This window comes from Tauraco erythrolophus, chromosome 7 (assembly GCF_009769465.1).
Source record: "Tauraco erythrolophus isolate bTauEry1 chromosome 7, bTauEry1.pri, whole genome shotgun sequence".
Classification (NCBI taxonomy): domain Eukaryota; kingdom Metazoa; phylum Chordata; class Aves; order Musophagiformes; family Musophagidae; genus Tauraco; species Tauraco erythrolophus.
The window spans coordinates 58,732,943-58,757,192 of record NC_141471.1 but is presented as its reverse complement, the minus strand read 5'-3'; the positions used below and the strand labels follow the sequence as shown (position 1 = coordinate 58,757,192).

At 39.6% G+C, this 24,250-nt stretch overlaps 1 protein-coding gene across 2 annotated transcripts in view; it reads left to right on the top strand.

The window, feature by feature from the left end:
- POU6F2 (POU class 6 homeobox 2) overlaps nucleotides 1–24,250 on the top strand; it is a 317,937-nt gene that overhangs the window by 247,755 nt on the left and 45,932 nt on the right. For both annotated transcript variants that reach the window (XM_086614806.1, XM_086614807.1), the window contains one exon: nucleotides 13,655–13,801. In XM_086614806.1, coding sequence (XP_086470932.1) covers nucleotides 13,655–13,801 — 147 coding nt within the window. The remainder of the gene's footprint in view (nucleotides 1–13,654; nucleotides 13,802–24,250) is intronic.

Sequence of the window (24,250 nt, the reverse complement as noted above, 5' to 3'; positions counted from 1 at the left end):
CAGCAGCAGATCCAGACATACATACTGTGCTGTCCTGGATCTGCCATTTGCTTCTGTCAAGTCAGCCTTCACTTCGAAATAGCCCCTTGGAGTTATTTCTGCCATTTATGTGCTTCTCGGTTAAAGACCTACCTTTGGTGAGTGGCTTTGCTGGTCACTTACACGTTCATTCATTTCTGTACCTCGGAGGAATTTCTTGGCCTCCGCTAATACTACCTGTGTATATATTATGGCAGTGGCTTAAGTGCCCAACTTACAGAAATACTAGATAAATACATGACTCCCTAGGTACTGTGCAGCAAACAGGAAGAAATACTCCACGTGCAGATTTGCTCTGAAATAAGAAAATTGGTTTTAATTTGGATCTTGCCTTACTTTGGTGCATGCACGTATGTAATCCAGTCCTAATGGACTTTCAGGTGTATTATCTAAAGAGAAAACAAACAAACAAACAGGATGAAAGAAATGGAGTTTCATTATTCTCATTTTTCAGACAGGAAATTAAAGAAATGAAAATATATGGAAGAACTGGACTCCTAGTGAGATTTCCAAATCTCTACCCAGGCACCCTAATCACAAGACTTCCTTCCTCCTCAAACATAATTATTACCGTTTCCATTGCATATACTTTGGAAAGTTTTTCATGTTTCCACATGAAATACTAATTTTCTAACCCTGAACTTTCCTTTTAAGCAAAATCAATGAAAAGCTATTGTTGCTTTTACAGATGCCAGGGAGAATTATTACCATCATAGGCAACAATAAAAAAGATATTTTCACCCTCGGTAGATTGAATTACTGAGAAATAACCTTATAATTACTGTATAAAAATCCCTGGTTTAACACTGGTTTTAATATCCATAAAGTTTCTGATTTATTTTTCACAAGCCAGCATCAGTGAGCTAAATTCTTCCTTGCTCTAAGCTGGTGCAATTATGCTGACTTCCACGGGACTCTGCATGTTTCATTGATGGCTCCTAAGAGGCACACTATTTTTGGACTGACATTCGTTAGGAATAAAGAGAGAGGTCTGATTTCACTGGCATTAATTTAAGCAAGCAGCGTGATTTTCTTAAAATCAAAGGAAACGTTTTGGACTTCTCACAGTATATCAGGCAAATCTGCTTTAAATTAGGTCGCAGCAGCCTTCTGACATCCCCCAGTGTGGGATTCACCAGTGAGAATGTCAGGGAACCCTTGAGTTGTAATGAACTTGCCAAATGGACCCTCATCCCTCGCTCCCTGCAGATCTTGGTTCAGATGCCTGAACCTGCAATGCTCAGCCAGCTCGTGGTCTTCAGGAGAGAGAAAGGAAATTCCTCCTCAGCACACTCAAGTTTCTCTCTTGCAGCTACAACCAAAAAACTGGCTCCTGGATCCATGCAAAAGTAACAATTTCTGGTTTAGTTTAGGCCATTGATATTGTTTGCCTCTTCTTGCTGGCTGATGTTCACCAGGTCTTCTGCAAGTCAGGGTCCTTGTCTGTCTCTTTGAGGCGCAACCAAGAGGATTGTTACCTGCCTGCTGATTGCCAGTGGTGAAAGAGGAAACAATTCTGCACAGAATGACTGCTCCTTAGTTTTGTGTTAGTTAATACTTATGTAAAATTAGGCCATCCCTTTTCTGTTTGCCTGTTTTCTCCTGGCACGGTGAGAAACCGTGGGAGTGCCTTCTGTGAAATTTCTCTTTTCAAGGGGATACATTCAGCTTGAGGTTCAGAAAGCAAACAGCACATGCCTCGTGTTTTATAGGGAGTATTCGTTTTATTGCACGCACAAGAAATATGAATGGGGTAGGTGCAGTGAAAGAGTCATGTCTGAGTTGCACTCGGGCTCGGCTCATCATGGTTTGTTGGAGTGGTGTCAGAACACCACTGTTGAACTGGGTTGCCTGCAAAAACTTTTTTGACCCTCAACCTACCCCTTTCGCTGACAGAATTACCAGTAGCACCCACCAGTACCAGTGGCTGCAAAGAGGTCTGCACACTGCACCTTTTTCAAAGGTGTATTTTGGCAAATAGTTAGGAACATATATATGTTCCTCCCACCCCAAAATGGGTGAGATTAGGAAAAGGCATGTAAGAATGATTTCTTTGAAATGAAGTATTTCCACTCAATTTATAAAACACCCATCTGTGAGGGTGATCCATTTTACATTTCCTTTCAAGAAATCATTTTGGTCTCAACTAAATGTTTCATGTGACCTAAAATTTATTTCTTTTCCATTTTTTTTTTCACTCCAGGTCTGCCTGAACTGTGTTTTGTTATTATTTTGGGGATTTTTTTTTGAGGGGGTGAGTAGGGTGTTTAGAGCGAATTTTTCAGTCTGGAAACAGAAAAATCCATTAGTTTCACAGCTGTAGGTGTAAATGTTTGACTTCTGACTTCAATGGATAGCTTCTCTAGTTTACAGTGGCATAAATGAAAAAAAAAAGAAACAGTTTTTTGGTGAGAATATTTAATTTAAATAAGATATCAATGTAATCAGCTAATTCTAGTATTTCAAGTGAGAGTATTGTTCCCCCCTTATTGCAGATTTGAAGCCTATAAGAAATTGAAGGGGCTGATTCTGACAGTAGTTACCTGTTTTAACCAGTTGCGACTCTGCTGACCTCATTAAAATCACACCAGATTTATACCCCGGTGAAGAGAAATCAGAATCAGACCAAGAACTTGGAACTTACAGTATTTTTAGTACAAAATATCCCTTGTTTTGTAAAGCACAAGAATTGCTACAGGGCCCATAAATATTTTGTGAATCTGGTCAACAGATAAAAGTAGAAAATACTTAGAACATGAAGAAATTCATCTGTCTGTCTATTGACAGTGCCTTATGGAAGAACAAGAGTCGAGCTACAATAAGGCAATAATGAATTTAATGAAAAAGCTACAGACATCCAGGTTGTAAGCTGAGCTGCTGTCGAAAGAGATAGTACATATTTTTGCCCATATAGCAGAATTCCTTGGCTGAATGTCTACGAGTAGCTTGCCATTGATAATAAATATGGAGGAAATTATTTATTGTAAATGATAATTAGACTTTCCACAGGCTATGCATTCAGCCAGTACAGATACCGAATAATAACCCAGGCATTATTTCTCACATGCTGCCTCCACACACAAAAAAAGAGGATGATAGGAGCTAAATCTTGCCATGACTTTTGTTTAAAATACAGTAATATCACCACAGGGGTAAATTGATATTTGCATGTGGTTTTGTGTAATGACATGTATGACATGGAGTGTAAGTCACACTGCTCCTTTATCTGTGAAGTGGAGAAGTCGCAGTCACACGAACACACCAACACAAGCTCTCCTGAGGTCACCCAGGGCTGCATTAGGGCTTGCGTGCCGGCTAACTTTGAGCAGGCTTTGCAGGGTCTCAGCCTCAGATTTTAACCAATTTGGAATTGATCCTTGCAGCAAAAAAAAAATTGTTCAGTTTATACTAGCAGTCATCACTCACATTCAGCTAACGGCAGTCCTTCTGTTACCCCAAGCAATATGGAGCTGTGCTTTTGTTGTAAGAGGATCTCGGTTTCATATACCCTCTTACCATCCATTTACAGTGCCTGGCACGGTGGCAGTTGCAAAGACCTCAAAAACAATACATTCCTAGCCTATATGGTTTTAATTATATTTCCAAGTTTCATTTGCTGTTGGCAACTTGACGTTATTTTGATTTTGCCGAGGTGAAATATATGAGTTTCAAATACAGCTTGGAAATTGATTAGGAATTAATATGGCAGCATTACAGACACGGTAGATTTACTGCTGCTTTTGCAGCTCTGTGTGAACTCCCATATGGAAAACTTACTGTGACCAGATCCAGAGTGACATAAGCAAAGTGGCTGAGACTGGAGATAAGAGATCAGAGAAAAGGAATCAAATAGGTAAACGCAGAGTAAGAGTCTATCATGGCAAAAAGAAATTATACCCACCCCCACAAAAATCCAGGGAGGAGTCACAGGAAAGGTAGGACATGGCTGGATTATGAAAATAATAATAATAACAACAATAAAAAAATTTAAAAAGCTTTCAAGACATTCAGTAAATTTAAAAAAAACCCTGGTAAATGTTCTGTACACTTGTCAACACATTAACAAAATCCAGCCTGGCATCACCTGGCCGGCGCTGAGCACACCCAGCCCCGCGCGTGCGCCAGCCCGCGCCGGCAGCGCTGCTTCTGGGCGGGACATGAGGCTCGTTGTGGGGAGCGGGTTTCTCGCCGACTCCAAATGAGATGGAAGTGCCTGGGAGGAGAGAAGTTTCTCTGTGGAGGTGTTACTACATGGCTGCATTACGCTGTTAACCCTTCTGCCTGGCCTCTCCCGCAGGAGCTGCGCTGAGATTTTTGGCATGTTAATACACAATTGTTACCGGCTTGCGTGTAGCTTTATGTACAGAGCGGGACTGCTGGTGAAAAAGAGAACAGTGGGGGGGGGGGGGGGTGGTGTAAACAGTGGCTTTGAAGGGCTGTGCTCACTCCTGTGTTAGCTTGGGGCTTCTTACAGGTGTACAGTCAAATGAAGCCTTCCGAAGGTGAATGTGGCAGGAGGGTGCTACCACCTGAGATGCAATATGCTCACCCAGTGCTGGTGCAAGGAGGGGGAGCGCAGGCTCCTAAGTGTTCACTGCCCTATCTTTGGAAAAGGAGCAGCAGCAGTAACCTCCCCATTGACACACAGACAGCAAACAGATGAACATAGTCACATTTCCAGTCCGTTACTGGGCGCTCAGAACTGTACTAAGGTGATAACATAGTGCTCCAAGGAAAATGTGTAACAGTATCCTGCTTAGGGACCCCCAGCATCCTTCTTTGCACGCCCTCTCCCCTCACGCAGATGTTCACTCAGGTTTCTTGTTTTAGTGGCTATCACTTGCCCCTTATTTTATTATTTTATTATTTTATTATTTTATTATTTTAATATTTTATTATTTTATTATTTTATTGTTTTATTGTTTTATTGTTTTATTATTTTATTATTTTATTAGAAATGTGGTTTTGACTTCAAGGTTTTCAAACTAAATGCTTCCTTCAACTTTGCTCACGCTTCTCAAATCTCACTTTGTATACTAAGGTTTCAGCGAAACTCAAATGTCTAATTAAAAGTCAGCGTCTCAACTGATTTAATAGCTCACATATTCTCCATGAAACCTGGAAAACAGAGAGAGAACTTCTCAAACACGTGGTATCCATTATGGTGTTTATGTCATGAGGACTTTTTGGCAAACTGACGTAATTGCAGAGGATTAAATCCTTCCAGCTTTCTAGATACCTGGATTCAGAACCAGATTTGGGTTTTGACTGACCTGTATCTTTGCCAGCAATCTTTACACTGCACTCAGGAGTCATCTGTATCATTCTTCAACTTTGTATCAGACCAGTGCATCTAGTAAGGTCAAGTTTGGAGCTGAAAGCAGTGAAAGGAAAAATATCCCACAGAGTTCCAGTTTTAGATCTGCTCTTGTTCACGTTCAAGTCAGTGAGACTTCGATGTAAGCAGTTAGCTTACATGGAAGCAGACGTATTTGGGGATGCTATTACATTACAAATAAATGAAAGTATCCAGATGTATTTCCAGCTTCAAAAATGAGGATCTTTGCAGAGCAGCTGGCTTAGAATCTTTAAAGAAGCCTTATATATGTTCTCAGTCGGCAATGTGTCCCGAAGTGTTAAGTAGGATTTATTCTTCAAAGGGCAAGAGAGAAGGTCTGTACCTAAGTCTGATTTTTAATATGAATATCCGAATAAACAGTTCCAGGCGTGTATGCTAATCTTGCATATTGTACTGTAAAGCAAGATGGTTTCAGAAATATTTTCTCAAATACCCAACGTGAAGCGTCATGTTATCATGATGTGACCTCACATTGCATTTTTAACATTTGTATATGCAAATGGTCATATTTTCACGTGCACGTGCCATTCACACATTCAAATTAAAGGCAAATAAATGTTTTAGATTAAGAAGATTAATTTGGTGTGTCTCACGGTTGACACACTTTCTTCAGAGGCTAGATCACTGAGACCTGAGTGCTGGGCTCTTATCCGAGAAGACAGATGGCAATTTCCTTTTGATAAGAGTTCATTTTTTTAGCAGCAAGGGAGCCCTGAAGTAACCATTTTTCTTGTGGGGAAAGCATCTTTCAGAAGCCAGATAAATCATTCTAAAATAGACAAACACAGGAACCGAGGAACTAATCAACCTGAAATGAGCTGAGTTGCAGCCCCTTTCAGAAAGTTTAGGAGATGCTCTTTGCTTTCATTCTTGCCACACATGGGAACTAGCTCAGAAAATGAGAGATTTCACATAATTTTTGCAGTACTCTTTCCTCTTTTATGACCACCGATACAAGTTGTGATTAGTAGCGATGCAAAATTTCATCAGGTCAAATGAGGCAGTTTGTTTACAGTGTGTTTATATCATGCATAAAATAAACAGTTCTAGATATTTTAAAGACGGTATAAACATAGAGGTAACTGACCAGACTAAACCAAGAAGGCTCTGTTGAATTAAAATCTGGAACAGAATGTGCCAGCTTAAACTGAGCTGGAACATTTCATACTTGTAAGTCATACATGTGGACAGCCAGGAACCCACAGGATTAGAGTTTGTGGGTAGTCTGTAAGTACTGACCTGCTGCTAAAGGAGTCAATCAGCTTCTCTTTGTAGTCATTTATATTTATATAAATATACATATATATATAAAATACGTTCACTCTTCTTTTGGTAAACGTGTAAGACCTAGCCTCAGACATGCTGACACCTTCGATTTGGTTTATCTTGTAGGATTAGACCCAAAAAGGATCCCTTTCCTCCAGTTTCCCTTCCTCTCTTTTCTATTTGTCACTAATAGAGCAGAAATGAAAATGGCTAGGGTGGTTTCCACTCACTCCTTGCTTGTGCCCTAATGTGTTCTTCATTATTCATGTCTCCAGTAGTTTGGTCCTAGAGATCTGGGAATGATGTCTGCTCTTTATTTGCTTCGCCTTGGCTCTATTAAAAAACACGCCTTTTTTATTTGGTAAATTGTTGTGGTGGTTTTTTTAGACTGGTTTGACCAGCAGCACCTTGTTTACAAAGACATTGTGAGAAATTTTGTGCGTGCCCCTCTATCCGTGTCATACGAAGGCGCACACGAGCCCTGCGTGCTTCCCATCACCTCAGGTCGCGTCGCTTTGCATTGAATCAAGTCATGTCGCATCAGTGATACTGCTATCGGTACTTATTCCTGATAGAAAACTCAACATGGATTTAGACAGCAAATAGATCAGCCACAATAAATGTATATAATGAGCAGATTAAGTATCTGTGAGAACCGGATATTTTAAGTGTCCCTGGCAAGTCGGTGCTTTCAGATATTCCAGTATCCTTGTCCCTACGCTGTATTCTGCACATAAATATCTGATATATATGGCTGTACTAAAATATCTGTCTGATCAGCCTATTTGGAACTTTTACCATCTACAACCATTTGCAAATATAGAGCTGTGCAGTTTTAAAATAACCAGACATTATTGGATGGGTCTGGAGATTGTAACTACATTGAGTAGTTTATAGGTTGAGCGTATCCCAGCACTGTAAACAAAACGAATGTTGACAGATTTTTTTTTTTTTTCATAATTTGGGATTTGCTTCAAACATTTGCCTGCTGGGGCATGTTTTCAAAGAGTTATGCATGATTAGGTTCTATGACAGCCATTTTATTAGACATTTTACCCTGTTGTTCATTTATAAAAGTTAAATGCTGTAATTATCCTATTACATAAACTGAAAACAAGGGAGGGTAAGGGTCAAAATTAAAAAAAAAAAAAAAGAGAGTCTCTAACTGATATCTAAACCGTACAGGATTTCCAAAATGTTTGATCACAGTATCTTTTTGGATAAAATTAACTTCTTTTGTCTTCTGTTACCTATGTATTCTCTTGACTCTCTTAGGATTTGCATCCTCACAGGCTTCTTGAAAATTTGACTTATTTTCGCTTAAGACTCTAAAAATAAAACAGCAGAGCTCAGGCACCCACAGTTGAAAAATTTGGCTGCAAAATTCTACATAAATGCTAAATGGTCTTCTCATTGTTGATTATTACAAACATTTATTTGGCACTCATGGCTGTGCTTTGCCAGGATTAAGTTGAAGTAGTCTTTACAGTGTCTTTTTAAAAATTCCTTCAGGGATTTTGAGATGTAGGTCTAGGGAGCTATCAACTGATACAAGGTGTATAGGCAATTAAGAATATAAGCATTAATACTACGTAAAGAATTTGCCAGAAGAGCTACTAGGGACTTCCATCCATTCATGTTTAGTTCATGTTTAGAAACCGAGCATATGGATATCTAGATTGGAATGCTCTGCTTCTATCTTTTCAAGGTATCGAAGGCACTTGCATGTTGTTGTTGTTAGATATGGTCCACAGTTACAGTAATGGGATGGTGTGGTGGGTTAGCTTTGGCTAACAGCCAAACGCCCACCCATCTGCTCACTCGCTGCCTCACTGGGATGGGGGACAAAGTAGGATGAGAAAGCTCACAGGTCAAGCTAGAGAGATTGCTTACCAGTCACTGTTGAGGGCAAAACAGGCTCAACTTGGGGATAACTAACTTTAATTTATTGCCGATTAAAATAGATTCAGGTAGTAAGAAACAAAAAGACAAACATTCAAACAACTTTCCTCTCCCCTCTCCCAGACTTGACTTCACCCCTTCACTCCTGACTCATCTACCTGCTCGCAGTGGTGCAGGGGGCATGGAGGGGTATGGTCAGTGTGTAACAGTTCCTCTCTGCTGCTCCTTCCTCTTCACACTTTTCCCTTGCTCTTGCATGTGCTCTCCATAGATCACAGGTCTCATCAGGAAATGTTCCTCTGCTCCAGTGTAGCATCCTTCAAGGGCTACAGTGAGGTTACCTGCTCTGCTGTGGATTGCCTCCTCCTCCTCCTTTCTCTCACCTTGGTGTTCCCTCTGTTGTGTTCACTCTTTTTTTACCCTCGTCTTCTCTGCAGCTCCCCTGCTACCAAAACCTTTCCATCTACACGCAAAACAGATGATAATGCTGGTCACAGTAACGAGGAAGGTACCAGAATATGCTCAGGAGACTGTGCTCAATTTGAAACATTCTTTTTCCCTTAAGACCAAGTGACTACACCACTGTGAAAAAATGGGAATAAAACCCACTAGATTTTATTGTATAATTCTGTCATAACCTAAACATGATAAAATTCACATAGATTCTCAGTTAAAAGTTCCTACAAAAGCGAATGTCATGCTAATAAAAATTTAATGTCTATGATCATTTTTCACATAGTCTGGATATAAAAGAAAAATGTCATGTTTCTGATTGCGAGCCATTGCTGAATTCTTCTCAACTTTTAGAGTTGTTTAAATCAAAGGATTTTTCCATTTTCCCTTGAAAAGCATTGATTTAGGCAAACAATCTCAGTAGCTGATCAGTAGTTGATCTAGTAGTGTGATGCTCCCTGCAGAAAGGATTGTCTGGCAACTTAAGAGACTGAGGATCTGTCGGTCCCTAATCAAATATACTGCTTTCCTTCACTAATTTAATCTCTAGGAGATATCCAGAAATGTGATTTTTTAAAGAGCCTTCCTGAAAACACCGATCCTATTTTGTAAAATGAAGTTATGCCTGCTGTTACTCCACAGTATGTCCCTCCATTCTCCTTTGCTGCATTGAGACAGTGCATCTTCCCTCTTAGCCTCTCCCACAAGTCCTTTAGAAAACACACAGGATCTAAATTTATTCTTGTACTGGCAGTGCATAAAGTGGCCTTACCTTTCAGGTTGCAGGCCCATTTTTTGATAGGATGCTCTGGCATCCTGAAATGTTTTGGCTTTTCATCAGTCAAACTGTTTGTTTCTTTCTTTATATTTGTTGAATGAGTGATACTGTAATGAGTAAAACTGGCTCTTTGATTTCCAGAACAGGGGAACGAAAAGTCCAGTAGGACATGCTCTTTAGAAAGAAAAGTAAAACTACTGTGTAGGCTATCAAATTCAATCTCGTGTTCAACAATACATGAATACTTGATCATTTTCTCATAGCAAGTTCACTGAGATACTGAGTTAACTTGGGAAAAAAAGAGAGGAGGAGGGAATTCTTCCAGAAGAACAAAATATTTGTGGCTTCTGAGAAAGCTGCTTGCAGCATTGACTCTACCTTACTCTTCTTGAAATTTTTCTTTTTGAAAACTGTTTCTTAACCATAGAAACTCTCACTTCACATGTCACAGTTTTAGAATCTTGTAAGTAGTGCCTCTTCTATCCCCCACCATTTTACAGGTTAGTTTTACTTGTGTGCGTTCTGTTTGCTGCAGTGGAATGGCTCCTGCTTTACCCCGAGTTAGAGCAGAATAACTTTCATATGCTTTTCCTTGGAAAGTTCAGCTTTGGGAAGTCAGAAAAATGTACTGAAGCTCCTCAGTTATTACAAGATTCTTCCTCATAAAGTTTGCTTTTCCATATAATCGTATCATTAGCGGAGGCACCTTGAGAGGGCTGGCCTGTCACTTTAAACTAAGATCACTATTACCTGCTCTTACAGCTGGGGTTCTGAGCAGGATCAGAAATTTGAGCACTGGAATTGACAGCTCCAAATGTCTCAGCCTTCCAAATTAAATCGTTATTTAAATAGAGAAACAAAATGGGAAGAGCCCTGTCTGGGATCTTTCATAATATATTTCTCATGTTTCCAGTAAGTGTTCTCAGGGACCCAACCTGCGCTGAGAAACGGCATGCACCTCTCAGGTCAGACCTTTTATTTTTGAAGTAAAAGCAAGATACAACATGCTAGGAGTTACGTTAGCGTCCAGACGTCATGAAATGAGGTGTCTTTCTTCGTCTCCAGTTTGCACACAATGTAAAAGGGGTCACTTTAACATAGAGTGTAACTTGCAGTCAACAGCTTCCCAAAGCACTCGAAGGAAAATTCATCTTCTCATTTTTAATCTGATCTGTGAATAGATAGGGATGTTTTTATATGCATTTGGAAGTCTCTCACTCTGTGAGTTGGCCCGTTCACTGTAATTTTTCCTGGAACATGGTGCTACCCAAGGTACCTGTGCATATCATAGCCTCTGCCATCATTTTTAATAAGTAGCTTATCTCCGTGATTCAACTAAAAGCAATCCTGAGTGTCTCCAGGGTTTGTTGTAATTAAATTTTATTGTTGTATTTGAAAATGTACAGTTTTTGAAAACTGGAGCAAGAGAAAGGGAAAGGAGATTCTAGGAGATGATTTTTAGAAGATTTTAACCCTTTCTAGTTTCCAGACTCACAAGCTTACTAATGCTCCCCAAGTAACTGTTCCTACACGCAACTGAAGCCCTAAACTGTAGCAGCTGGTGTAGTTATTAGCTGATGTCAGGAAACTGTGCAAAGATCATTATTTATACCTGCAGTCAGATGCTGTAGCATCATGGGTGCAGTAATTTGGGGGTTCCTCATAGGCTCGTAGAAGGCCTTTTCTGAAAGTCTTACGCTTTTGCTGCTGTCCCTTTCTTCTCCAAGTATGTACAGCTACAAGGGAATTACTCCAAGTCCCAGTGCTGCCCAGAAAGTGCTGTGGAGAAAGGCAGGGTTTACCAGCTTCTGATCTGGACAGTAAAGAAACGTCGTGCTGTTTTGAGCAGAAAACTGACAAGTTTATCTATCCTCTTGTCTGGCATTATACTGCTGTGCTCAGGCACCACCCCCCAGTCACTGAGGAGGGCACGTAACTATGTTTGGGCTCACACCTTGTGCGGCCAGTGAGACTGCTTGCACGCCGCATTCAGGGATTCAGGGACGAAGCTTCGCCTTGGTCACTGTGCCCATCTGCTCTCTTCACAGCTCATCAGGACTGCTCATCGAGCAGTCATTGCAGTTTCCCCCTTTGTCTTTTATTCCTGCTTGATTTTCTTGCTGTGGACTGGTTTTGGAGATTCATATCACATTTTTTTCCAGATCTAAATATTTCCTCCAACAATGTCATCTTTTCTGTCCAGCATTGCTACAAATCCTTATTTAGTTATTTACTTTACAATTTCTAGAGGGATTGGATGTGCCCAAGGCACCCCTTTAAGCAACACTTTATATCAAGGTTCCATTTATAAATACTTCATGAAGGGCTAATGAATGATTAATAGATGTTTTAATATATGACCAATCAATTGTTGTAGATTTTGCAATGTGCAACAGACAAGTAGGATTCTTATATGCATAGATTATAACCATATCTGACATCTTCTACTGATGGGCTTCTAAACATCTATAACATACACACTACTCATATCTGTAACATGCTTAAAACATCTACTAATCACTGATTAATTTTTTATAACCTGTTTTGAAGCAGAGCCTTTCTGTGGAATACGTTTCTTACTGGTGTTTGTGCCTCCCTATTTCTATAGGATTGATAATTTACTCATCATCTAAGGACTTGGAACTCCTACTAATTTCAGTTCAAACATTAAGCTTTTCTGAGTTAGCTTCAGCTTTTTCACCTCAGCCTAAGAAAAAATGTCTTTGCTGGCCCCAAACTTTTTTGTCCCTCAAGCTTCTGGCTGCTTTAAGCTGCTAATGTGCATTTTGCAAGCTCTGCTAAAAGCCAAGGAGTCTTAGGGGGCAAACCCACTCTACAATACATTTTCAGCCTCTTGAACTCAGTTTTTTTGCTTGTTCTCAGGACAGCTGTCCCAGTGATGATGGTTCCCAGCATTTTTTGTTGTTGTTTTTGTTTTTTGCTGTCATCCCTGTATGCTTGGTTCAAAGTTTGTGCACTCTCTGAAAAGGATGAGAAAACATAAACTTCACAATAATCCAGTGAACAAGCCATCTCCCAGAGGACATTTCATTCTAACAGAGGAACACGCGTTTTGTATGTTTGATAAACCCAAGTGTTGATAGGAGTGTTCCTCTGTGGCATTCCCATAATCTCCAAAGGTGAAAGCCATGACTGTGCTCTGTGCTTTATATGGAGCATGCAGGCAGAACCAACGGAAGTGGGCAGTACAACTCCCTTCCTGAAAATTTATGAGTCCTGCAATTAATCATTCGCAGTTGAGACGCAGTAAGTTACTTGTTTTGCAAATGAATTTTGAATTTTTAGTCAGTTTCTACTGAGCTTAGTCACAGGGTTGAGTCCTCTGCTGTGATTTATCTAGATGTTGAGACCAATTCTTTAATGATATGAATTAACAGAATCTACAGGTTTTTCTCATTTCTGGGGTCATTAGTAAAGTAATCTCTGTTGTGACTATCCCTAGGTAAATATCCCACTCCCATTCAAATCAAGTGCTAATCTTCCACTGATTACTGTTTACAGCAGGATTAGGCTGCTACACCTGCAGCATTAGCACACTAAACCTAAAGAAACACATCAAGCATAACTAAAAAAAAAAAAGAGAGAGAATAAAGGGTAAGAAAAGAGAGTTTTGTTCCTCAATATTAACATGGAATTTCCTCTGGCTTTTTAAAAACCATTCATTGTCAAAGACACGAAAGCCTCAGAAATAAGAACCTCTCAAAACTACTCAAGCTCTTGGAGGAGACAGTTTTTTTTCCCCACGTTATCACAATCACCTTGATGCTATCCAATTAATACTCGTGTTTCTGCGTTTATCGAGGGCTTTACAGTGATATTTTCTTTCTTTTTTTCAGCTGGTTAATAACCCACTAGCAAGTCAAGCAGCAGCGGCTGCGGCGGCAGCAGCCATGGGCTCCATAGCGAGCTCCCAGGCCTTCGGCAATGCCCTCTCCAGTCTTCAGGGGGTCACAGGTCAGCTCGTCACTAATGCACAAGGACAGGTGAGTAGAAGATGGAGCAAACAGTGAATTCTGATGGCAGGCTGATCTTGGGACAAAAATGAGTTCCGCTGGTATGACAGCAATTCAAAAGTGCACATGTTGAAGATAAATAAATATTGATTTGCCAGACAAGGTAAGAAATGGAAAGTCTGAGAACTAGGAGGAAGTTAGGAGCTGTTAGAAATCTGTGTTTTTAAGCCAGGCAAGGCTTGTTTTATTTTAATTCAGCCTTCTGAAAAAATGACAATAGTGCAATAATATGATATTTTACAAGTCCAGCAACCCTGTGATTCTTAGTGAACATAGCAGCTGTCATCTCCCACTTACATATGCCTAATAACAGACAACTATATTACAGTCTGTATAGTACTATACAGACTATACTTTTTTGCATACAGTGACATTTCTGTGCTGCTTCATTCCTGAAAAGGTATTAAATGTTTTAATTAAAGGAACGCATCCTAAATTGTAACGAGGTATCTGGGATGGATTTAACTAGGTGGCTTACTCGTTTGCTGATACGTTAAGAAATTTGCGATGAATCTGCCAGTCTGTAATGCAAATTTGGGAGAAACTTTTGCTTTAAAGAAAATTTTCCAGACAGAAATTTGAGCAATGTTTATGATGTATGTAAGAGAGAAGTTATGCTTTATCTGCGTTTGGGGGCTGTTTATTTGTTGCAAACCATTTCAGTTTGTTTCATACTGTGATGCAGAAAGATACACGTCTGAATTCGTGTATATATAAATAATTCCACTGATGCAGCGTGCTGAAGTATCTTTCAGATTGCGACCACTGTCATTCTTTATTGCGGTTGCTAGGTCTAAAATTAACACAACTACTTGTTTCACATAAAGTCGTTGTAACAAATCTGTCAATATAAGTTACGACTGGACCCGGTGACTGAGTCATTTGAATGTCATTATTCTAAATGCTGCAGAATGGGTGCATGGTGATATCTACAGTGCTTATGTGGGTCTTGGGCCCTGGTAAGCGTTTAGTGAAATGATGCAGCTTGGATGATGCGTGAATCTAAAGTTTAGTTTCTACTCTTACTGTTTACTATGGGGGGAAAAGAAACAAGAGCAGATTTTTTCCTGGTAATTTTCTGTCACCGTGTTTTTTAATTGAAACGGGTGACATTATTTATTTTGGCCCATTAAAAAATAAAAGACAACACTTTATAGGATCCTCCTTTATTTTTTTAACATAACACATAAACAAAGATGCATCCTGAGCTTCACTATCGCCATCCAAGTCCCAGGAAAAAAAAAATGCTGACCTTGTTATATTTACTGGGTGGGTGCAGAATTGTTCCATCACTACCCCGAGGGTTGAACGATGGAGCTTGTCAAAGTGAGGCCTTATCTAATGAATCATCTTATCGCAGGTGCACACCACACATATTAAAGGAGGATTGTATGAACAATGTGCCCTCTACAATAACCTTTCAATGTCTACTTTAACCCTTGTTTCAATCCCTTTTCATCAAAGGATCATTTTATGCAGCCAGCTTTAAATGGAGGCTCTCAAAAGCCTATTAAGATTTCTGGAGGGATGGGGTATTGGTTTGGAAGAAAAGTTGGTCATAATACCTATAACTCATAGTCAGATCAGCTCCAACCTAGAAGCCTGCTTGTTTCTATCTGAGCTCCAGAAATGGTTCACAGTCACCACTCACACGAGGCACGTGGCACCAAAGATGTTCACTGTAAGAGCTGAAGATGGAAACCCAGGCTGGTTTTGCGATAGTTTTCCCTTCACAGGTTCTCTGTAGAAAACCTAAGTGAAGCGTGGCCATCCATTGTATGTTTAAAAAAAATGCTACTGGGAAGATGTCACTGACTGAAATTACAGATTCCATCAGGCTAGTCTTGTTTATTCTGCACATAATGTAAGTCCAATAATTCCACAGGTTGCAGAGAAAGAGAATAGAAAGGAGGAATCTTCTCTACTGTTGGGTAAAATTACGAATCTATTTGCCTAGCTCTTTTAAATAAGGGTGACCTTTTTATTACTTGTTTTTACAGATGTTTCTGGGTTTATACTCGTCACTGTAGACCTCACTACAATATAGATAAATATTGATAATAAGTGTGTCATATAACACCCATATTTATAATATTCAGCATAAACCCATGTTGCTTAGAGCACACTTCTGAAGCTCTCTGTCTACAAAACAGGACTATTCAATGTAATTAAACTACATTCCAGAAATTAAATTGCATTCCCTACAAATTAATAAAATTATAGCAACCAAATAAGAACCGAAAGGTATGTTTCTTCAAAATTGGAAGCGGATGTGAATAGTAATTCGGGATACTCCATTTCTGAATGATCTGCTTGGACTAGTTAAGGAGCCAGACTTTCATCACACGTTAAGAATCTGCACTTTGAAAAGTGCCCCTTCCAAAGAATCACAACTGTGACACCAAAAATTCACTCCTGCAAATATGAGGCTGGATGACTGAAAACCAGACTGTTTGTATGTGCAATCTTTGTAATTATGTGCTGCTCGCATTATAGAAATGCAGGGCTTCTAAATGTCCATCTGGCTAGCTAAATACACGGTGATCAGTAATCCCTGGAGACATTAAGCTATGGGCCAAATCCAAGATGTTATGGCAAATTTAGGGAAATGGTCTTTTAAACTACATATGGCATGGCCTTAATTCCCAACAGTCTAGGAGTTCTTACAATCACAGTAATGAAATTATATCTATTAACAATCATTTATATAGCATATTTGTTATTAATTTAATTATTGAATTCACAATTACGGTTTTTTGGTTTGTGGGTTTTTTTTTCCTTTGGATGGTGATACGAACTGTAATACCAGAGCTCCACAAGACCACTGTAGCAAAGAGCTATAATCCATTGAAATAATATCATTAGATCACCTGATTAATTTGATATAGTACGGGTAGAGGGCTCTAAATCAAATTTTCATTTTCAGAGGCGTATTATGAAGAGCTATTGGCCCATGTAATGCTGCTTACATTCTGTTTGCCCTCAGCACTTTCCAGGAAGTGTTTGCAGGACTGGGCTTTCATATCTTAAAGGCCAGGGTAGCAGAATTGCTGGGTTCCACCCCGTCAGGAGATACACTGATTTCAAAGAGAAGCAGTCTACCTGCTCAGCTTCAGCCTGCCCTTGTGGTAGGATCCTCATGTCATTGCTGCATTTGGATTCTTCAGAGATGTAACAACCGGACGTTTCTCTTTTTCACTCTGTTATTGCGAATGAAAGAAAACAGTAGGAGTTTTGAGTGGGTTTTACAGTGTCTACTAAGTATGTGAAATGTGTATTTTGGCTGTTTTCTTAATCTTTGTAAGGAGATGAACCACAGAAATGTGGAAGCAAGGTTGATGCTTATGGTTTCCATAAGTGCTAACCTGCAAGCCAGCTTCCTGCTTGGCTAAAACAGCGTTTAATTGTCGCCAGTTGCATTCGTGTAAGTCCTTTGGCTTCAACAGGATCAAATACATTTTAACTACAGGTGCTGAGTAAGTTTAGTTTCTTTTTTGGAATGGGAGTTGTCTGATAGGAGAAAAATACATCCTAATTCAGCAATAGCAAAATAACATTTCACCATAAAGAGTGAAAAAGTAGCGTGATAAGAGCTGGCATCATGAACTTCTTGTGGTTAAAGAGGGCCATGCACTCTATTTCCTGGCAGGTTAATAGGAAAACCTAAGTAAGTGTGGTGTAATTGTACAGTACATAGTTTAATTGAACAGTGAATTTAATTGGGATGGCATCAGTATAATCTAAGAATGCCCTTGGAAGAACTTGGGCTTCATTGTGCCCATGCCTTGCTCTTTAGATACGAAAACCTTCTGTATATGAAAAACCTTGAGCACAGCTCCACCCCGGCAATTAACAAAAAATAACTGTTTTTTGAGAGCTGTAGTCCACAAGTAGCTCAGGAAACTAAATAGAGGGAGAGGCATTGTTGATCCAATTAGATAATAGGAGTACTTTGGTTCTCATTATTCTGATGAGAGGGTACACGTTTGCTCTTTGAGCTGCTTGATGGTAAATGGTGCTAATGAGGCCTGATGGATTCCCTGCTCCTAACAAGCCTCTCAGCAGTGCGAGTGATTACAATGGAGATAGATTTGATGGGATGCGCTCCCTTTTGTAGTGTCTCAGCTGCTGACACTCTGCGACATAATCAGGTCACAGAGCCGGTCACAGCCATCAGCAAAAGCCAGAGCTCTATCCCTCATTATTAAAGTGCATTATTCAGTCCCAGGCCTTCACAATACTGCCAAAGGCCTTTTTTTCGTCGTCTTTTTTGTTAAGCATCAGTTCTCAAATACAAGGGTTAATAAAATCATCAGCTAAAGAACTAGTAAATTAAAGAAACGGAAATAAAGCGCTCCCTTTCAAATTCGTTGAAGGATCACAATTAAATAAGCAGGGAATTTCTCGTCACCACACACTGTACAGTACAATGTAATATGTCATGTGCAATGAAAACAGGGAATGGGGTTTTAAAAAATAGCGTTGTCCTCATTGTGGACTGGCTTGGAAAGCGCGGAAGTATCTTTCATTCAGGAGGGAATCTCTGTCCTCCCAGCTATTACATATGCACATGGAGGCACTGTTGTTTTCACCGTTTTCTGTAGCTACTTTTTTCTGGCATGGAAAGAATTCCTTACAAACTGAGTTTATAATTTTAAGTGTAGCGGCTGTCTTGTCTTCGTTAAAGTGGCCGAGGCCACAATCTGGAAAATACACGATAGGCCACTGTACTAGGACCACTCTGTTCCCATGGACAAGGCCATTGCCTTCTTTTGGAGAGCGAGTAAATTACAAAATGGTGTGGAAAAAGGTGATCGTAGAATTTTCTTTCTATTCTGATGATATTCAGTTAGGAGTATCTCACCTCCAAGAGAACATACACTTTTTAAGTCTAAGGTAGACTTTAATTCAGTTTAGTTAAACAAGTGAGGAAAAAAATGAGTGGAGAGCCCACTTTTATTATTTATTTGTTTATCAACTTTTTGTTTCAATTTCATTTCAGCTGATTATGAGCCAGTTTCAGCTAAACAAGAGATAAGATATTCTAATAGTGAAATGTATTCCTTTAGAGGGATTTCTCTTAAATCACTGGAGTACATATTCAGTGACAAGAGTATCATTTTGTGTCTAGACACAACCAAAGGGACTAATACATTGCTTTTTTTTACCATCTTGTTCAGCTCTACCGTTGTTCTTCCTTTTTCTTGCTGACATAGTGTGCTATGATGAGCGAATGAGTATGTGTACGCAAAGTTGCATATGAAACTTTCAGTTCTCTTGAACCACAGATGCAAGAATCTCTTGGCAGCTACAGGTCAAAGTACAAAGTTAGCATTGTCAAATTAGTAGTCATCTCCAAGAAGATACACAGAGACTGGCATGTGACCTAGGTTTTTTTTTACGCTAACTGATAAAATTGGCAGCTCTCAATGGGAATGCAAGGTGGGCCTCTTCATGGGACTTAAAAGGCGGATTTTGGTCATTTGTTGGGGGTTTTGGGTGGGTTTTTTTAACACACACAGAAGTTCTAGGAGGCCCAGAGCCCTGTAATGTGTAACACTCCGCGAAGTCCTTCTAACTATGTGCAGTTCATACTGTTGTCCAGGTGTGCGATGTCCATTAGCCTTTTCTCTTAACAAATGTTATTGTGGCTCTATCTGTTTCAGCTGTGCAGCTCCAGTACCTGCTAACCGCTCATGTTTTAGCCCTCACAACATCTAAGAGTGTTCGCAAAAATCTGAACAATAATTGTTTAAATAGTGACTACTGACAATGTCTTCCCAGGGCTCAGATTGACAGAAATCTGAGTTGGTGCTATCAGAATAATAGATATTAAGGAAAATTCATTACAAGCCTGAGATAATAAAAGAGGTGCATTTTGAGGGAGAGGCTAGAGGAAGGGATTATAACAATCAAATAAGACTAGCATTTAAGAACATTCCTTGGAAAACCCTTTGCCAGGAGAATCTGTTTTGACAGATCTTCATATGAATATATTGAATTTCTGGGTGTAATCTGACTCTCTATTCCCCCCCTCAAAGTTTGATGCGGCTGAATACATGTATTTCTGCTGTTTGCAGGAGAAAAAGGGCACATATTATGAGAAAAGGTCGGTTGTAAGTGAAGATTTTTTTTTCCATTGGTTTCCTCTCCCCACAGCTAAACATTGTGGAGGCTATTTGTTTAATTACCTCCCATGTGAATTTGAATCAAAAGACAAATAATTCTTTTAACATACTTTTGCTGACTGTGTCTTTATTTGACTGCACTATTTATCTAACCTCAATTTTAGCCACAGTGGCATAAATGTAAAAATGTATGGACCAAACTCTCAGGTCGTGCAAATTGGTCGTTTCATTGAAATGGACAGGGGCAGGGAGTGAGGCTAATTACACCAAGAAAAGACCCAGCTAGTCTGTTCTGTCTGGTTTAGGTGATAATCACTGATAAATTTTGGATATCTACAATTGTGAACAATTGTGAAATCCATATCCACATTTTTTAAAACAGTGGTGAAATTTGGAACAGCTACCATCCACGACATGGAAAAGTAATATTTGCTTAGCCCCTCATAACAACAAGAAGTTCAGAACCACTGTGGTGCCACCATATTTAACAAAGGGAATCTGTAACTTTCTCACAGGATAAAAAAAAAGGGCTGGGTAAAGAAGATTCACAAATTAATTGTCCAAAGAACCAACCATTGCAAAAATGTTGCAAAAACACGAGTATGACCAACTCACAACGTGCTTGTACATGGCTTTAAAGTAAAATAAAACCACCACTTTCCTCCAAAGCTCCAGGAAAAAGAGTAGTAGGAAGGAGTAGTTCAAGACTAGCTGATGAGCTGAAGTCAGACTTCTAGCAGAGGAGGCTCTGGTATTGCCCAAAAGCTTCCAGGACAAGAGCAGATGTGTTAAGTAATGTTTGTTGTAAATAGGAACTGCAAGGGAGCACTGGTATTTGAGAAGTGTGGAACTTCTCCTTACTGCAGAACGTACAGGATCACAACTGAAGTGTCCAATCAGATACCAAGAAAGGATAATTGTGTATTGAAATCTTTCAGCTTGAAAACGATCAGCAGCTATATCCGGAAAGGTCTCCAAAATTGATTTCATGCAGTTAACAACAAATCTTACTTTAAGCTTCACACTTCAGGGTTGTAGCCTCTGGCCTGGATCTCTGCCAAGGCACTGTTCCTGACGGATTTTTTCGGAGATGCGTAAGTCGTGCTTTCAAAAGCAACGTCTGTCCCTGTAAGAGCCTGAGTTTCCTTCGTCGGTGTGAGGAGTCTCAGTGCTCGCAGGCGTGTCTGTGCACGGCAACGGAGCATCGCAAGCAAACTCCAAGACAGCGCATTTCTGTGTCTGGGGCAGTGCCATGCTAGCACAGTCCCCAGAAGCCAGAAAACCTTGGTAGCCTGGTGTTATGGCTGCACTAATTAATTCTGCTCCTCAACAAGGTGACATAGGATCTAGCTCATTAGTTACTAGCTCTGGGGTCTTGGTAGCACACTGCGTTATGTGGAGTAAATATACTTTGAAGAGAGCCTTAAGTCCCTGAAGCATTTAGGTACTTTTGAAAATGTTATTCACTAATCGAAATTAATTATTTCAAGTCAGAAATACAGGACATACCTGTCCTTTTGTCATTGCCGCCTTAATTATTTTTGCATGGAGGAGAAAACCGAACTAACTCCTAGTTCAGCTTACCTACCATTTCCACGAAAGCTAACTAGCAACTGAAAGAAGCACCTGCCACTCCTGTAATCCGTTCGTCTTAGCATCGTGAGGTGCTTGTAAGCATGGCAAATTTTCATTGTTATCACCAGTGACACACATCACAGTCAATGAAATCTTTCTGCTCTATGGAGGTTCTTACACTGCTCTCCTTATCATCATAGCGTATCACCTTCCAGTAACGCATTAAGAAACATGACTAGTGACTGTCACAAATTGGTCTTCCTCCCAGAAGAACTTGTAGAAGAGAGTCGCATGTTTGATAAGAGCATTTGGTTTTATCTGTCTTTGTTAGGAATTTTTGTGTTTGTTTCACTTTCCTTTTAAGGTTTTGTTTTCATCTGGATTTAAAAATCTTTATGAAGGGGTTTCTTAGAGATGCATATTGCTTATATTTGCATTAGAGAAGGGCAGATAACAGAAATGCAGGTAGCTTTTGTAGCAGAATGCAGTGAAGCCAGAGGAGATGAACCCAGAAATGTTCCTTAGCTGCTATTGGAAGTCATTCCAAGTCTTTGACCTTCTCCTGAAAACAAACTCTGCTGTACACAGAAGGTTTGACCATTGTTATCCTGGAAGATTGAATTTGGCAGTTTTAGCTTTCATTCAGGAGCGTTAGGTGGCCATTTAGATTCCTGGGAACCAGACCACAGAACCTGAAGGCAAAGGCAGTAGTTCTTGTAGTTCTTGTAAGTTCACTGAAAATTCTTTAAGATTATGTAAACAAAGCAGTAGACAGAGTTGATGGATGTAGATGGTGCTAAGAAATGTGCTTTCTATATGACTGATGTTTCCCAAGCAGTGTAAATGTCATGCTCAGGAATACTGCATCCACAGCGTGCCTTCAGGAGTTGACAAAGCTGAGAACAATTCGAGGCCACTTCAGCCACTTCATCGTCCAGTCAGAGATGATGAAAATCCTGCTGTATGAGAAATTCGTATTAGGGTGGAATCCAAGACTATTCTTAATTTGGGATTTCTCCTTTAGACTGTCTAGAGCTTCTCATGAGGGAATGCTCTCCACGTTGGAGTATAGGAAGGCTGTAGGTAAGGACAGGAAATAGCGGACCAAATCTGAGAGTTTAAGTTACCTTTCCAGATATGCCACATCATTTCTGGAAAAAAAAAAACAAAACAAAAAAACCCAGACAAACAACAACAACAAAAAAAAACAACAAAAAAAAAAAAAAAAAAAAAAAAAAACAAAAACCACAAAACAGATTATAGTTCTTTGTGTAGCAGAGTGCTTAGATTTTATCTAATTTATCCTGTGTATATCAAATGCTTTTTTCCAGTCTCAGAATTTTACTATCTACTCAACTGACACTGATATTAGAAAAAAGGAAAACTAAGAAGGGCTATTTGGGGAAAGGGGAGAAAAGCCGGATCACTCTGTCGAAAGTGGAAGTTAATGTAGAATGATAAATATTTAAGGTCCTTGACTCACTAGTATAGCACTGCTGTGGTTTTGGAAAGGTTTGGAATTTCTTAGAAGTCCTGAGTCTTAATGCTCAATGAAGGCCATGGGCTTTCTTGCTGGGTCGCAGCCTTGACATCTGTGCATCAGTGTCTTAGAGACACAGGTGAGGAGAGGAAATTTGGGGCTACCCTGTTTGCAGTGCAGTCAGTATTTGTTTGTCTCATCTGAAAGGATGAGAAGTCCAGATATCTTATCAATATCTTGTGAAGATTTTCCAAATGACAAAAATACGTCTTCTCCAAGCAATTTTCACATAAAGAGGAGAAAATTGCCAAAGTACTTGATTAATTTGTTTGATACTAAACCAACAGCTGAGTTGTATGCAGCGTTCTTAGTGATAACCAGCCAGATGCAGACCCAAAGGCTTCTTCATGCGGACCCACAAGCTTCCAAGTGGTGCACTGACCAGGAGTTGTCCTGTAAGAGGAAGGATTCTCTGTCTTCTGGTTTGAATCCAGAGTATTGCAAAGAATTGTGCCCTGTCTTCTCTTTCTGTGTGTTGCGTCTGTGATCAGGAGCAGGGAAAGTTCAAGCAGAAAAAAATCACAGTCCTAACCATGAATGGACTCTCAATCTGTCTCTCTAAAAGTATGTCTCAGTTTGTCATTTTTCTTCAGATACTGGCAGTGTTAGACTTCAGCGCGGAGGTATGCAAATGGCCCAGATATCAAAAAGAAAAAAAGGACTTTGAAATATCTATGCCGATGTTATTAAATATATATGATTTTTAAAGTACCTTTTTCACTTAAACTTCCTTCTTTGCACATTAATTAAATATTATCTCTAGGATAAGTATCTCTCATAGAAGATTAATGTATTATTGTCACATAATAATGGAAGAGAATGACAGAATCTCTTTCCTTAAGCACAAAAAAGAATTTATTAATATAAAGAAAACACTCATAGCCCTTGAGCAATTCTGTCTCTGCTTCATAGAGAACCTTTCCTAGTCTCCCCTCATGTCTGGCTTCATGCTAGAGATTCAAGGGAAGCAATACATATATCCTGCCAGTTTAAAAATCAATCCATCTTTCAGGAGATAATTTAATATCAAGACATGATGTACCCAATATCCAAATATACATTCATTTTAATGTTTGACGCATCAAATACTCTGACATAGCCAAGTTTCAAAATAAATGGTTTGTTTTAGAGGTTGGATATGTCATATTAGCATCCACCCAGCAGATAGAGAAATAG